This window comes from Ziziphus jujuba, chromosome 4, assembly GCF_031755915.1.
Source record: "Ziziphus jujuba cultivar Dongzao chromosome 4, ASM3175591v1".
Classification (NCBI taxonomy): Eukaryota; Viridiplantae; Streptophyta; class Magnoliopsida; order Rosales; family Rhamnaceae; genus Ziziphus; species Ziziphus jujuba.
In genome coordinates, this window is record NC_083382.1 from 1,525,311 (window position 1) to 1,540,817 (window position 15,507).

Genomic DNA, 15,507 nt, shown 5'->3' on the forward strand with positions numbered 1-15,507 from the left:
GGATTTGGTTGAGTTACCAGAGGGTAGCAAGCCTATTGGGTGCAAATGGGTCTTTAAGACTAAAAAGGACTCCAATGGTCAAGTGGAGAGGTATAAGGCTAGACTTGTAGCTAAAGGGTTTAGCCAGAAGGAAGGAATTGATTATATAGAGACTTTTTCTCCCGTATCCACAAAGGATTCTTTTAGAATTATTATGGCGATTGTGGCGCATTATGACCTGGAGTTGCATCAGATGGATGTCAGAACTGCTTTTCTGAATGGTGATTTATATGAGGATGTATATATGGTTCAACCAGTTGGTTTCCAACAAACGGGGAATGGTAATTTGGTTTGTAAGCTTAAGAAATCTATTTATGGTCTTAAGCAAGCTTCAAGACAATGGTATCTTAAGTTTGATGAGGTTGTCATCCAAAATGGCTTTAAGGAGAATGTTGTTGATAGATGCATATATATGAAGGTCAGTGGGAGCAGTTTTATTTTTCTGGTGTTGTATGTTGATGACATACTTTTGGCTACTAATGACACTGACCTATTAGCTGAGACAAAGCAGATGTTGTGCAACTATTTTGATATGAAAGATCTTGGTGAGGCTTCTTTTGTTTTGGGCATCAAGATTGTTCGAGATAGGACTAATTATGTAGTGCAATTGTCTCAGAGAGCTTATATCGATAGAATTTTTAAGAGATTTGATATGCATAATTGTTCTCCTGGAAGTGTACCGGTTACGAAAGGTGAAAAGTTTTCTAAAGATCAGTGTCCCAAGAATGATAGAGAAAGGATGGCAATGAAGAATGTTCGCTATTCTTCAGCAGTAGGTAGTTTGATGTATGCTCAAGTTTGTACACGGCCTGATATAGCCTTTGCTGTGGGTGTGCTTGGTAGATTTATGAGCAATCCTGGTCCTATTCATTACCAAGCAGTTAAGAAGGTCTTTAGGTATCTTCAGGGTACTAAAGATCATATGTTGACATATCGTCGCACCAACTCTCTTGAAGTAGTGGGTTATAGTGATGCAGACTATAAAGGTTGTGTGGATGATAAGAAATCTACCACTGGTTATATATTTATCATGGCAGGAGGTGCTGTGTCTTGGCGGAGTGCCAAGCAGTCAGTGACAGCATCCTCAACTATGGAGGCAGAATATGTGGCGTGTTATGAGGCTACCCGTCATGCAGTTTGGCTACGGAATTTTATCCGTGATTTAGGAGTGGTTGACTCCATTGAGAGACCTATTATGATGTATTGTGATAATACTGCAGCGGTGTCTTTCTCCAATAATTTAAAAGGTACTCCTGGTGCGAAGTACATTGATGTGAAATATTTTGTGGTAAAGGAGAAAGTTGAAGAGGGCCTCATTACTGTTGTTCACACGCCGACTTATAGCATGGTGGCAGATCCACTGACCAAGGCTTTACCGGTAGGCATATTTGAGGAGCATGTGTCCCGTATGGGATTGTTAGGCAGTTGAGACTGCTGTGGGTCAGTGGGAGGTTGTTATGTTTTCTGTAGTAATATCCATGTTGAGAATTATTTATTTCTTTGAATATTTTAATACATTGATGTATGTGGATCATTATTTACTTATGAGATGATTTATTACACATATTATTGCTCCTTGTATTTACAGGCCTGTTGAGACTATTAGTCTATGTATATGTGTATGTTGATCCACAGGTGCCATGGTGAATCCCTACTACCTAGTTTAGGTATATTGTTGTATCCTGTCGATACACAATGTGCTTGAATGAAATGGTTTTGTGTGTTGGGGGATTGCACATGGTTAGGTAAATCTCTACTACCTAGACTGAGTTTATGGCATGCAAAGTGCTCAGTTGAAATGACAACATGTTTTGGGAGATTTACTGAGAGAATCTCTACTGCCTAGTCTAGTATATTGTTGTGCCCTGTCGGTATACTATATATTTGGATGAAATGGCATTATGGTTCGGGAGATTCTATAGTAAGTGAGTTTGGATTATATGATGATGATTATGCAGTCCAAGTGGAAGAATGTTGAATTAAATTAATATTTGTGGACTTGGCATAATCAATTACTCACTTACAGGGTCTATTTATGCCATTAATGGGACTGGCTTATTTTATTATTTTGTAGTAGGGCCCTTGGTCACACACTCTCTATAAGACTCTAGTTGGCCCATTGGACTGGAGGACCAACTCTCTTTATAAGCCCAATGACTTATCCATATTTTTCCTAGTATAATTATATTATCAAATTATTATTATTTTATGTGTGTCAAAATTAATGGATAAGTCTGACTTGCAGAGACTATTTAAAGGTCTAGGGCAAGCAAACAATTGATGCCATACGGTATTTTTGATATTAGGGTTTTCAGAGATTTGAGAGTGGTTTGAGAGTAGTGTGTCCATAGGCACTACTTTACATTGTTTTCTATTTTGCAGGATTAAAGATCTAATTTATCAATGGCTGCGTTTGGAGGTTAATAATTTATGATTTATGGAATTTATTATGCATATTTAGATCCATAAAAATCTAACATTGACTTCTGATGTTGGAGTTCATGGTAATGTTAATTAAGCTGCAGATGAGAGATTGGCTGAAGAAGAGAGTTCTGGTTGTTTATGAAGCTCTGACAGTTCTGGTTGTTTTCGATACCGGGTCAGTATTAAATTTAACTCAGCATTAATGAAACGTCATGTTTGTGCCCTTTTGATACTCGCAGTTCGGTGGTTTTCTGGTTATCAGTTGCAGTGGACTATAGCATTGGAGAGTATAAATTTTTTCCTGGGCTGGATTATACAGAGTTTTCCAGCGAGGTGGGTACCAATGATGGTTGATCGGTACAGAGTTTGTTTGTTTGTTTGTTTGTTTGTTTTTTTTTTTTTTTTTTTGGCGCTTAAAGATTGGTACAGAGTTTTGTGGTTATAAGTTTTATATATTTATATATATAATTATATAAACGCTATATTGCGCAAATTAAAATAAAGTTATACCACCAGTGACCAATTTCTTTTTTTTTTTGGCTGAAACATATCACCAGTCACCAATTGATATGTGATTATAATTTATTGGAATTGTTTAAAACTAGAAATTTATTAAAAAAATTGAAAACATAATATAATATATATTAATTAATAAGCTTCGCTTCTGCGGTATAGTGCGCTGCCAATGAAAAATAATACTTGTGACAGCTGGCATTGGGTTGGGTTACAAATTGTAGCCTTCGGTGGAAAACAGGTGTCGCATGATGAGTGGATAGATGGATCCACGTGTGCGTCAGTTTCCACCTAACTTTGTCTCCTCTCTGCGATAAGGTCAATGCCACTTTCATTCCATAACCCTTAATTTTCAGAGCACAAACATAGCAAATGGTAGCTAAATTTGTAAATTGACGACGACGAGTGTTAAAGAGAGATGAAGGAAGCGATTAGCGTGGCGTGTTGTTAATTTTACCCTCTGGATCTTGTTTGACAGCACCCCCATCATCTTTGTTCATGTTTATGGTTTAGGGTATTATATATCCAATCTCAATCTCGTATGTAACATGTACTGGAAGTGCTGTCAAGCATGATCCGTAAGGTGCTGTGTTCAGCAACATACAGATGGATCAAGCAACTACACCACTTGCTATATATGCCCATCATCATCTTCTTCTTAACCTTATCTATTTATTTATTTATTTATTATTATTATTATTTTTCCCGAAGAGTGTTGAATATGGGTTTCTGTTTGTTTTTTGCTTTTTGTTCATAGTTTTTATTTATTTATTTATTTTTTAGTTCTTCTTACAAGAGACTATATTAATATTGGTCACACTCCTAGCATTTTAACAAAGGTTCCAACTTTTCCTGATGTGGTTTTCTTAATTTTGATGGTCTGCTTTGATTTCACGCCCAACAACCATCACTTAAATTCACATTCATTTTCTTTTGTTATTGCAAAATGTTACTCGGCTTTGGCTTCGCAAGTTAGACTACCTCAAATGTTGACCAGCCTACTTTGGGCAAAGATTTACCGTATATATATATATATATATATATATATTCTGGGTTAGGATTTTTTATTTTTATTTTTTTTTAAACCAAATTAGTCTGGTGCTTATCATTATTGACAAAATATGTTGCACATGTCTATCTATCGTTAATGATATAATTTGCCACATTTGCTAAAGCCTTCGTTGTATCTGATTAAATGCCTTTGATCCTCTAGTCTTGGGAACTTGTCTATATGGTGTATTTTGTGTGTTCATTATCTTTCTCTCTTCAGATGCTCCATTGGCCATTACTTATGTTTTCGTTTTTTTATTTTTGTTTTTTTATTTTTTATTTTTTTATTTTTTTTGGGGGGTAAAGCCATTACTTGTGCTTATACTAAGCAAATCGGAATAGTCGGCATATTTCACGTGTAACCTCTTAATGTTCTTTTTGTCCACTCGGGTGCAACGCAACAAATCAAAGACAAATAGAATGGCCAACGGTCAAGATTGATTTGGAAAGGACACGTGTCATTATTTTATATGGATAAGATTGGGACGGCAATTGGAAATGACGGTGGTAGTCGTACCAACTACCTAGTTTTGATTTTCTCAATCTTAAGGTGGTGGGACCCATATGAATCCACGGTGATTTATCCTTTGGTCACTTTGGGAGGGACGTTCTGGAGGATTCTTTTAAAGCATATATAAAGCAGTTATTTTCGTTAGTTCTGTACAAAAAGAAGAGGGTACTGTCTCTGTCTTGTCTTCCTCGCTTTCGCTCTTGTTCTCTTTCTCACTCTTTCGCTCTCGGCGGCGGTGGCAGCGAGCTCGTCATTTCAGTGTAGAGCACCTGGCGATCCAACCAAATTGATTACCGGAGTTCAACCCCACCAACCGACCGACCAAGGAGAAAGAGGCAATTCCCCAAGGACTCAAATTTTCTTCGTTTGCCCTCTTCAATCTCTTTCAAGCCAAGCAAGGAAACAAAAGTTAAAGGTGGGAGTGGTGTTGAAGAAGCTCCAGATTCGGAGGGTGCTGTCCAAGAAGATCGAGAATCTGCATCGGAAGAACTCCCGGAGCTGGAGGAAGCAACTGAAGCCGATCAAGCAGCGAAGTTTTACACGGAAGCGCAAGTGTACTAGCTCTCGTTACGGTGATCTTTTGCTTGTTTTGGATCGATCCTCAACATAATCCGGAGCTTTGCCTCGAACAACGTACCTGGGAAAGCAACAAAAGCCTAGAAATGACGTTTACGCTTGGAGGTAGGTTTACAATTTAATAGTCATAAGATTTTGACAAAGATTTGAACTTTTGTGGTTTTTGTTTATTTAATTGTTAACCTTTTGATTTTTACACCAAAAAGCCGGTACTTTTTTAGTTCACAGCTCGCTTCATGTAAAGTGCTTTCCATTTTTCATCTATCTAAGGCTGTTTGCGTATTTAAATGGAATTTGTAACAGCTTCTAAACATGTGATTGTTTGTTTGTTCTCCAAATTTTGATAGGAATTACTTTTTGAAAGATTGTATGCCTAAAAAGCATGTAAATTTTCCCCCACTTTTTGAAAGATTGTATGCCTAAAAAGCATGTAAATTTTCCCCCTGTTTTAATATCTGACCTTAAGAGTATTCTGTTTGGACCAACTTGAGGTTTGCGCATTGCATTTAACATTGCCAGAAATGTGGCAGTAACTAAAATAGAATTTGAATTGATTTTCTTGTGCCTCTTTATGAGCTCAGAGATGGTATGATAGTTGCATGGCACCTACAGCAATTCATAATCTGTAAAATTTATAACTCATGCATTTTCACAGCATTGGAGGCTCTGCTTCTATTTTTGTTTTTGGGTTTTTCTTACGCCAATAGTTTTGCACTTTAACATACATTGGTTATAGGATTTAACACAGATTCTATTTTTTTATTTAATTATCTGCTTTGATTTTGACACCTGAAAATTTACTTGAATTCACAGCTTCATCAATTCCTTTTATATAATAAGTTATATCTGCTTTCATACAACAAATTCATTTTGATCTTTTGAACACTTGAGTATTAGATTTGTTTGTGTAGACATATAGGCTTTGGCAAAGATGACTGCCCATAATGGTCAGTCTTATTAAATTTAGGGACACATGTCATTAGAGTTACATCCTACTTTGGCCAATATTAATCGTATTATTTGTTTGAATTTTTTGTTTTCTTTGTTAGCCTGTTAGTGCTTATCATTCATGTCTTTTGAAGGTTGTACTTGCGTATGTGATTATTGCAATGCCGAGGAACATATATACATTTGTGAATATTGTCTATTGATATAGTTTGGCATAATGTTATGCTGAAGATGCTAGAACCTTTCTGTATTTGGTTCAATGCATTTGATCATCAATTTTTTGGATTATTTTAAACAGAATTGGGAGTAATTAAAGTAGAATTTGAACTAATTTTCTTGTGAATCTTAATGATGTTGGATGGTATTATAATTGCATGACTAGGCAAGAATTATTACCTATAAAATTTATAACTCATGTATTTTCACAAGGTGGAGAGCTGTGATTCAATTCCTCAATGCTTCATCCATTAATTTATCAGGTTCATGAAAGAATTTCTAGACTTTTGTAAATCTTCGAAACTTCTGTAAAGCTTCTAAACTTTTGCAAAGCTTTTCAGTGTTAGTCTGAAGCAAAGTTGAGGTAGTTTTTTTACTTGGTACAAGAGGTAATAATTTTCATTGTGAAACTTGGAGGTTAGTTGAAAGAAGTACATTATAGTTTACAGCAATGAGAGAGCTGGTTTTCACATGCATGTTCATAAAACATAAAGTTTACATGTGCGTGCCTGTTCTTTATGAATGTGTTGATGCTTTTTCTAAGAGAACTTGGTGATGAGGAAGAGAAATCAACAATAGGAGGTAGAGAAAGAGTTAGTCTATAGTAATCAAATCATGAACCAGAATTTAGTTATAAAGATTTATTTAATAAAGTCTCTGCCGAAATGAAGTATGACATAGAGTTAAATAAACCAATTAATTAGGATAAGAAATCCTAATTCTCATTAATAGAAATAACTAACACTGCTTGCCTAGTTGGCAATTGCTGTAATTGGAATTAAGGCTGTTACTCTGTGATCTGCATCAAATATATGTTTCAGTAGTTGTCACTTTCCTTTTCAAGATGGAAAGATGGATGATCAATGTATAAAATCATCATTTGTTTGGGTTTAATATTGCTTTTTGGTTTTTGGTTTATCATGTTTTCAGATATTTAATTCCCTTTTGCTTTATGTTTACTTCAAATTCACTTTCTCATTTCCTGTAGTCCGTTTGCTAGGTTTCTTTGTATCTACCGCCAATTTTATTCTATGCCAAATTTAAAAAGCAGTTTGTCTAATACAAAGAAGGAATGAATGTCTTGCTTGTATGTAAGTTAAGCATGTGTCCATAAGAATCTCAATTAAGGATGTATGGAACATGCAAGCTATATTTGAATTTTGATCTAAAATATTTTTACTGCAGGACTGCTTGATTTGCTTTTTGGTTTCTCTCTCTTTCAAGTTTTACTTTCTGAATGTTGGAACTGTGGAATGATCTGGAGGGTGCTATCAAACAAGATCCAGATGGAGGAACTGGAGTGCGGGGATCACATCTACACGTGGAGGCGTGCTTATAGCTATGCGCATCATGGTTTCCTTCTTCTCCTTCTCCATTTATTCTTCTGAAGATTATTTAACCTGAATTTCTGTATTTTGTTTGTGGGTTTTTTGTCCTACAAGTGTAGATTTAGTTACAAGAGCAGATTTGCTGGTTCTATATTGGTTACAGTATTTAACACGGATTCTAAATTGTTTTCTATGTTTGCTCCATTAGTCTAGTGCTTATCATTAATGTCTTTGCAAGTTTGCATCCTGTGATTAATGTAATGATTAACTGATGCAAGATGGAAACAACCTCTGAAAACTTATCAGAGAAGAGGAAAAACAGATTCTAAGGCCCAAACATTAATTTGGCATGATCTAGGACAAGATGGGCTTATTTGGGATCTTCAAGGATTTTAGTAGATTAATTTAGTTTCCTATTTTTAATTAGAGCATTTTATTATTTAATTAGGTTTCCTATTGTTTTCAGTTTCTTAATGTTATTAGTTTCCTTATTTAACTAGGTTTCTATTATTTTAGTTTCCTAATATTATTAGATGATTTTAATATAAATAGGGTTCTTTGTAATTCTGGGAGCAGTTAATCAATATTACAAGAATTTTATGAGATTATTTTCTCTGGTTTTGTGTGATGCAAAACAAACTTAGGTGTGATGCCTAGGGTTTTGGGAGTGATTCCTAAAATCAATCTAGTGTGATACTAGAACCCTATCTATTTCTTTTCTGTTTTTTTTCCTTTCCCTATCTGTCCTACATCAGTTTGGTATCAGAGCCAGGTTCCAACCCTAGCCGCGTAAACAGTAACTCTTCGGCATGAACACTAACCCATAGCGTGAACAGTAATCCGACGTGAACAGTGTCGGTGATCAGATTGTTTCTTTGGATTAAGGAATCATGACTACAAGGTCTGGAAAGAGTTTTAGAGGTAGAATAACTGACAATCAATTTGAACAATTATTTATTCGTATGGTCGAACAAGTGGAGTCTCTTAATGTTCGGGTTAGTAATATTGAAGCCTAAATATCTCAACCTAGCAGTTCTTCAACTAACAATGAACAAGATGAGAATCCTGAAGCCAATGAGGATAAAAGTCAAGAGAAGCTGCCAGCAAAGACAATTGCTCCAGTGCCTTTCCCTACAGCCCAACAGACACCTAATTGGGTGAGAGATATATTGCAATCAACACAAGGACGTCACAATACTTTTGATGACACCACAAAGAGGGTAAAGATTGAAGTACCAGATTTCGAAGGCAAAGTAAATCCAACTGAGTTTGCTGATTGGCTTTCTTCCATTGAAGAATATTTTGATTGGTATGATATGGATGATGATCGGAGAGTAAGGTTCGCTAAGATGAAGCTAGTAGGTCTTGCCAAAATTTGGTGGATGGGTGTTGAAGGAGATTTAAGGAGAATGGGATCACCACCCATTGGTACTTGGCAAGAGATGAAAGCCAAGCTTAGGGAAAAATACATGCCTACCAATTACTATGATAAATTATGTGAGCAAGCAATCAACTTGAAGCAAGGTAATTTATCAGTTGCTGAGTATATGCAGAAATTTGATGAGTTGAAGACTCGAAGCCAACTACTTGAAGATCCAAGGCAAACATTAGCAAGATTTAAATCTGGTTTGAGGTCCGACATTAGGAGGGAGCTACTAAGACAACCTATCTACGGTTTAGAGCAAGCTTTTCAAGTTTCTTTGGATTTGGAGGAGTATCTTGGAAGTTTCAAAAGACTGGATATAAATCGCAGCAGCAGAGTTGTAACAAATCAGCCTTCAAAACAACCTATGAAGGCCAAGGTACCTGTTCCTAATGCTTCTGAACTTAGAGGAAAAGGCAACCAATGTTTCAAATGTGGACAGCCTGGTCATATGGCATATATTTGTCCTAAAAGAAACCTACATCTTGATGTAGAACATCATGAAGAACCTGATCAACAAAGAGAAGAAGATGAAGACAATTTCAACTATGGAGTTTATAATCCTGATGACTTGGAAGAAGATGAAGTAGATACTTCATTAAGTGCTGTTGTTAGACGTATCCTTTCAATTCCGAAAGATGAGAAGGAAGATTGGAAATGCACCTCTATTTTTCAAATGTTGGTTCGTTGTGAAAATCAAGCACAAAAACTTATCATTGATGGTGGGAGTAGTATGAATGTTGTGTCGGCATCTATGGTAGGACGATTAAAACTTCCTATTGAACCGCATCCACATCCATATAAAGTAGCATGGATTGACAGTACTTCAATTCCGGTAACCCAACGCTGTCTAGTTTCTTTTTCATGTGGGGTTTACAATGACTCAATTTGGTGTGATGTGATTCCGATGAAAGTAACACATCTTCTTCTTGGTCGTCCTTGGCTGTATGATAGAGATGTGTTTCACTGTGGGAGAGAAAATACCTACTCTTTCATGTTCAAAGGTAGGAAGGTTGTGTTGAAACCTATGACGGTAGCTGAGATGGATAAATATAAGGTGGAAAAACCAAGTAAGGTTTCTAACAATCCACAAAAGTCTCTACATATTCTCACTAAGAAGAATTTTGAGCGAGAAAGTAAGAAAAATGGAGTTATATATGCTGTTCTAGCAAAGGAAATAAAGAAGGAAACAGCAACCAGCAAGCAAACGTTTCCAGTAGAGATTCAGAAGTTGTTGTCTGATTTTTCAGATTTGGTTCCGGAAGAATTTCCAAGTGAATTACCTCCTTTACGTAACATTCAGCATGCCATAGACTTTGTACCAGGAGCTCAATTACCTAATCTTCCAGCATATCGTATGAATCCTAGCGAGCATGCGGAGCTTAAGAGGCAAGTGGAGGAGTTGCTGTCCAAGGGATTCATCCGTGAGAGTTTAAGTCCTTGTGCTGTTCCTGCTTTGCTTACACCTAAGAAAGATGGGAGTTGGCGAATGTGTGTTGATAGTCGTGCGATTAACAAGATTACAATCCAATATCGCTTCCCTATCCCTCGATTTGATGACATGTTGGACATGATGGGTGGTTCGTGTATATTTTCAAAATTGGATCTAAAAAGTGGATATCACCAAATTCGTCGAAGGCTCAGAGATGAGTGGAAAACAGCTTTCAAAACAAAGGATGGTCTTTATGAATGGCTGGTAATGCCATTTGGTCTTTCAAATGCTCCAAGTACATTTATTAGGTTTATGAATCAAATTCTACAGCCATTCTTTGGTAAATTTTTGGTAGTATATTTTGATGATATATTGATATATAGCAAGAGCATGGAAGACCATCTTTCACATTTGCAGCAAGTTATGAGAGTTCTTCGACAAGAGAAGCTCTACATAAATTTGAAGAAATGTTGTTTTATGACATCATCAGTGGTATTCTTAGGTTATGTTTTTCATCAAGAGGGCTGGAAATGGATCCTTTGAAGATTAAAGCTATCCTAGAGTGGCCAATTCCTAGCTCATTGCAAGAGGTACGAAGCTTTCATGGATTAGCTACATTTTATCGAAGATTTATTCGGAATTTCAGCTCAATTATGGCTCCAATAACTGATTGTATGAAGAAAAATCAATTTCTTTGGACCAAGACAGCAACAAAAGCTTTGGAAGAGGTTAAGAAAAGATTGACTAAAGCACCAATTCTTCGACTCCCAGATTTTTCAAAGGTTTTTGAGGTAGCATGTGATGCATCTAATGTGGGAATTGGTGGCATACTTAGTCAAGAAGGGCATCCAATTGCATTTTTCAGTGAGAAATTCAATGAAGCTAAGCAAAAGTATTCTACTTATGACAAAGAATTTTATGCGGTGGTTCAAGCTTTGCGATATTGGCGTCATTATCTCATATCAAAGGAGTTTATTCTATTTTCAGATCATGAAGCCCTCAAGTACATCAACTCACAAAAGAAGATGAATTATCGGCATGGGAAATGGATTTCTTTCTTGCAAGAATACTCATTCCTTATCAAACACAAATCTGGTGCAGAAAACAAGGTTGCTGATGCATTGAGTAGAGTTGTGTATATCTTAGCTTCTATGGCAATTCAAGTTGTGGAGTTTGAATCTCTTAAAAGGGATTATCCTTCTTGTAAGGATTTCAGCCTTATACATGCAGCTTTAACAAGAGGACAGCTAGGTGAATACACTAATTTTTCACTCCATGATGGTTATCTTTTTAAAGACACCAAACTTTGTTTGCCTAATACATCATTACGTGAGCAAATGATTTGGGAATTACATGGTGGAGGGGCAGCTGGTCATTTTGGAAGAGATAAAACCATAGCCATGGTTGAAGATCGATTTTATTGGCCAACTTTGAAGAGGGATGTTATCAAAACAATTTCTCGATGTCGGATATGTCAATTATCAAAAGGAAGGAAAAAGAATACAGGTTTGTATATGCCTCTTCCCATACCTCATGAGCCATGGAAAGAGTTAAGCATGGATTTTGTTTTAGGATTACCTAAAACAATAAGGGGGCATGATTGCATAATGGTTGTGGTTGATAGATTTTCAAAAATGGCACACTTTATTGCCTGTTCAAAGACCATGGATGCTGTTCACATAGCTAAATTATTTTTCAAAGAAATAGTTCGTCTTCATGGACTACCTATGACAATAGTTTCAGATCGGGATGTAAAGTTCATGAGTTATTTTTGGAGAACCTTATGGAAGACAATGAATACTAAATTGAAGTTCTCTTCTGCTTTTCATCCACAATCAGATGGTCAAACAGAAGTTGTAAATCGAAGCTTAGGAGATTTACTTCGCTGTTTAGTTGGAGATCACATATCTAGTTGGAATCAAATACTTCCTATGGCAGAATTTGCATATAATAGCTCCATAAATAGGAGCACAGGTCGCAGTCCATTTGAAATTGTAACTGGGATGCTCCCTAGGAAGCCTATTGACTTGGTTCCTTTACCTTTGGCAGCAAGACCAAGTGCTGAAGCTGAAACTTTTGGAAGACACATTCAAGAAATTCATGATGATATTCGCAGAAAAATTGCTCTAAGTAATGAAAGCTACAAGGCACATGCTGATTTGAAGAGAAAATTTGCTGAATTTAATGAAGGGGATATGGTAATGGTTCGGATAAGGCCTGAGCGTTTCCCTAGGGGCACTTATAAGAAGCTACATTCAAGGAATGTTGGTCCATATAAGATTTTAAAGAAAATCAGCTCAAATGCCTATGTCCTTGATCTACCAAAGGATATGGGTATAAGTAATGTCTTCAATATTGAGGATCTAAGTTCTTATGAGGGACATGAAAATGATACAGCAAGAGGTAGCAAGGCAGCAAGTCTACCATCTACATTTCGATTAAAAGAGAAAATTGAAGATGTTGTTGATCATCAAATAGTATCAACTAGAGGTGGAGGATATCAACGGTATCTTATCAAGTGGAAGGACCGACCACTTTCAGATTGCACATGGATCACTGACCAAGAATTTCAGAAACTCAATCAAGACCTCTATGATCAATTTCATGCCATCAACTCGCCGGGGTCGAGTTTTTCTAAGCCAAGGGGAATTGATGCAAGATGGAAACAACCTCTGAAAACTTATCAGAGAAGAGGAAAAACAGATTCTAAGGCCCAAACATTAATTTGGCATGATCTAGGACAAGATGGGCTTATTTGGGATCTTCAAGGATTTTAGTAGATTAATTTAGTTTCCTATTTTTAATTAGAGCATTTTATTATTTAATTAGTTTTCCTATTGTTTTCAGTTTCTTAATGTTATTAGTTTGCTTATTTAACTAGGTTTCCTATTATTTTAGTTTCCTAATATTATTATATGATTTTAATATAAATAGGGTTCTTTGTAATTCTGGGAGCAGTTAATCAATATTACAAGAATTTTATGAGATTATTTTCTCTGGTTTTGTGTGATGCAAAACAAACTTAGGTGTGATGCCTAGGGTTTTGGGAGTGATTCCTAAAATCAATCTAGTGTGATACTAGAACCCTATCTATTTCTTTTCTGTTTTTTTTCCTTTCCCTATCTGTCCTACATCATTAACAGAAACTGTTATGCTGGTAGCACATTATTTACAGCCCATTTCTGTTAGGAATAGTTTAACATATTTGAATATGGTACAGATATTGTTTGCCATTATGTTATGTTGAAGATGCTAAAACCTTTCTATATTTGGTTAAATGCCATTGACTGTCTATGCTTTGAACTTCTCTATATGAATTAATACTATATTTTGTTGTCTCTGTGGTATGATGATGAGAATCTTTCTTCTGGTATATAAATTACGTTATGGATTTGTCACCATGAGATTTGTTTGCTTTGTTACCCCAGGGATATATGTTGGAAATAGAATGGTGATTCACTACACTAGAGGAGGAGGCTTAGATCGTATTATATTCAGCTCGTCTCCATCCCATCATTCAAACGGTACCAACCCCTTAAGCAGTGATCAATCAAGACTTGATCGTGTGATCTGTTCCTCCATAGATGATTTTCTTTCTGGTGGTGAACTCTATCGCTTTGAATATGGTGTTAATCTAGCTCTCTTTATCGCCAAAACACGAGGGGGTACTTGTACGCTTGCCTGTAGTGATCCACCTGATGATGTCCTTGACCGTGCAAATAGCCTCCTCAAGAATGGCTTTGGTAAATACCATCTATTTGGAAACAACTGTGAAGACTTTGCGATATATTGCAAAACAGGCATCCACTTGGTAGATAACAATTTTAGCATTGGTAGGAGTGGGCAGGCTGCGTCCTTCTTGGTTGCCATTAGCGCTTTCATTTCGTCTGCAATCGCACTATTGGTGGATAACATGTATAGTGTGGGCAGGACTAGGCAGGCAGCATCCTTATTGGTAGCCATTAGTGCTTTCCTTTCTTCCACAATTAGATGCCCGACTGTGAGAATTACCAGTCAGCATTTCATTGGCAGAAGGGGGCAGACACCGTCCTTCTTGGTTTATATTAATGCTTTTGTTTCTTCTACAATTCGATCACCAACTGTTATAATTACTGGTCAGCATTTCGTTGTGGGTTATAGCATTTACTCTGCCTGTAGATGGGCTTCTGATATTGGAATTCGTCGTAATGTTAGTAAAGCTGCAAATAGCAGATTGGCCGAGGAAGAGAGTTCTGGTTATGGAGTAAGTATTAAGTTTAACACGGCATTTCTGAAAGGTTTTGCTTGGGATATTTTGGTATTTGAAGCTTGGTGGATTTGTTGTTATGAGCTGGAGTTGACGACAGAGATTACAAGTTTTCAACTGGGATGGATTATACTGACTTCTACAATATGGCGGGTGCTCTTCGTTCCAGTTGATCCAGCAGAAAAAGAAAACAAAAATGGGTATTACAATTTTGATTTGTCTGTAGACTTGAGAATTCGTTTTATCTCCGTGAAGACCGTGTGGCTTGGGCTTCTCGATACGTTGCCAAACAGGGCTGCTTGCTGGTGTTTGATAACATTGGTATCACTCCTTTTTTGGTTGTTGCTCTATTGTTCTGAGATGTACTGATTCCGGTTGGACTATTTAAGATGTTGTTGTTGTAGTGATGTGTTACTTTTCTGGATGTTGTTGTATTGTTATGTATCGATTCGGATTTGACTATCCAACGTTGTTTTTGTTTTTTTGGTGTTTGATAATTAAGACTATCTTTTATTGATATATTGATCTAATAAATTTTTATTATCTTTATTTAACTCCTGTATCATTTTGTGTTCCACTGAGAATTTTTTTCTTCTTTTTTATTTTTTTATATTTTTTTGTGTAGTAGGTGAGCTACGTGATTTTAAACTGTAAAAAATAGTTTTAAAATTCAAGGAGTAAATTACAAATGAATATTATCATGGTTTATGGATTGATAAAGTCTTTTAAAATATATTTATGTTTTTAAAATGGATAATTTTATTCAGTATATTTTATTTTTAATAAATTTTTTTTTTATAT

The 15,507-nt window shown here is 36.1% G+C and overlaps 1 protein-coding gene across 1 annotated transcript; it reads left to right on the forward strand.

The window, feature by feature from the left end:
* Nucleotides 1–3,126: 3,126 nt before the first annotated feature.
* LOC112491474 (uncharacterized) lies at nucleotides 3,127–15,260 on the forward strand. Its single transcript, XM_048471340.2, has 3 exons — nucleotides 3,127–5,218; nucleotides 7,463–7,630; nucleotides 13,889–15,260. The coding sequence occupies exons 1-3, from the start codon at nucleotides 5,200–5,202 to the stop codon at nucleotides 15,073–15,075; spliced, it is 1,374 nt and encodes a 457-aa protein (XP_048327297.2). The 5' UTR covers nucleotides 3,127–5,199; the 3' UTR covers nucleotides 15,076–15,260.
* The last annotated feature ends 247 nt before the right edge of the window (nucleotides 15,261–15,507 follow it).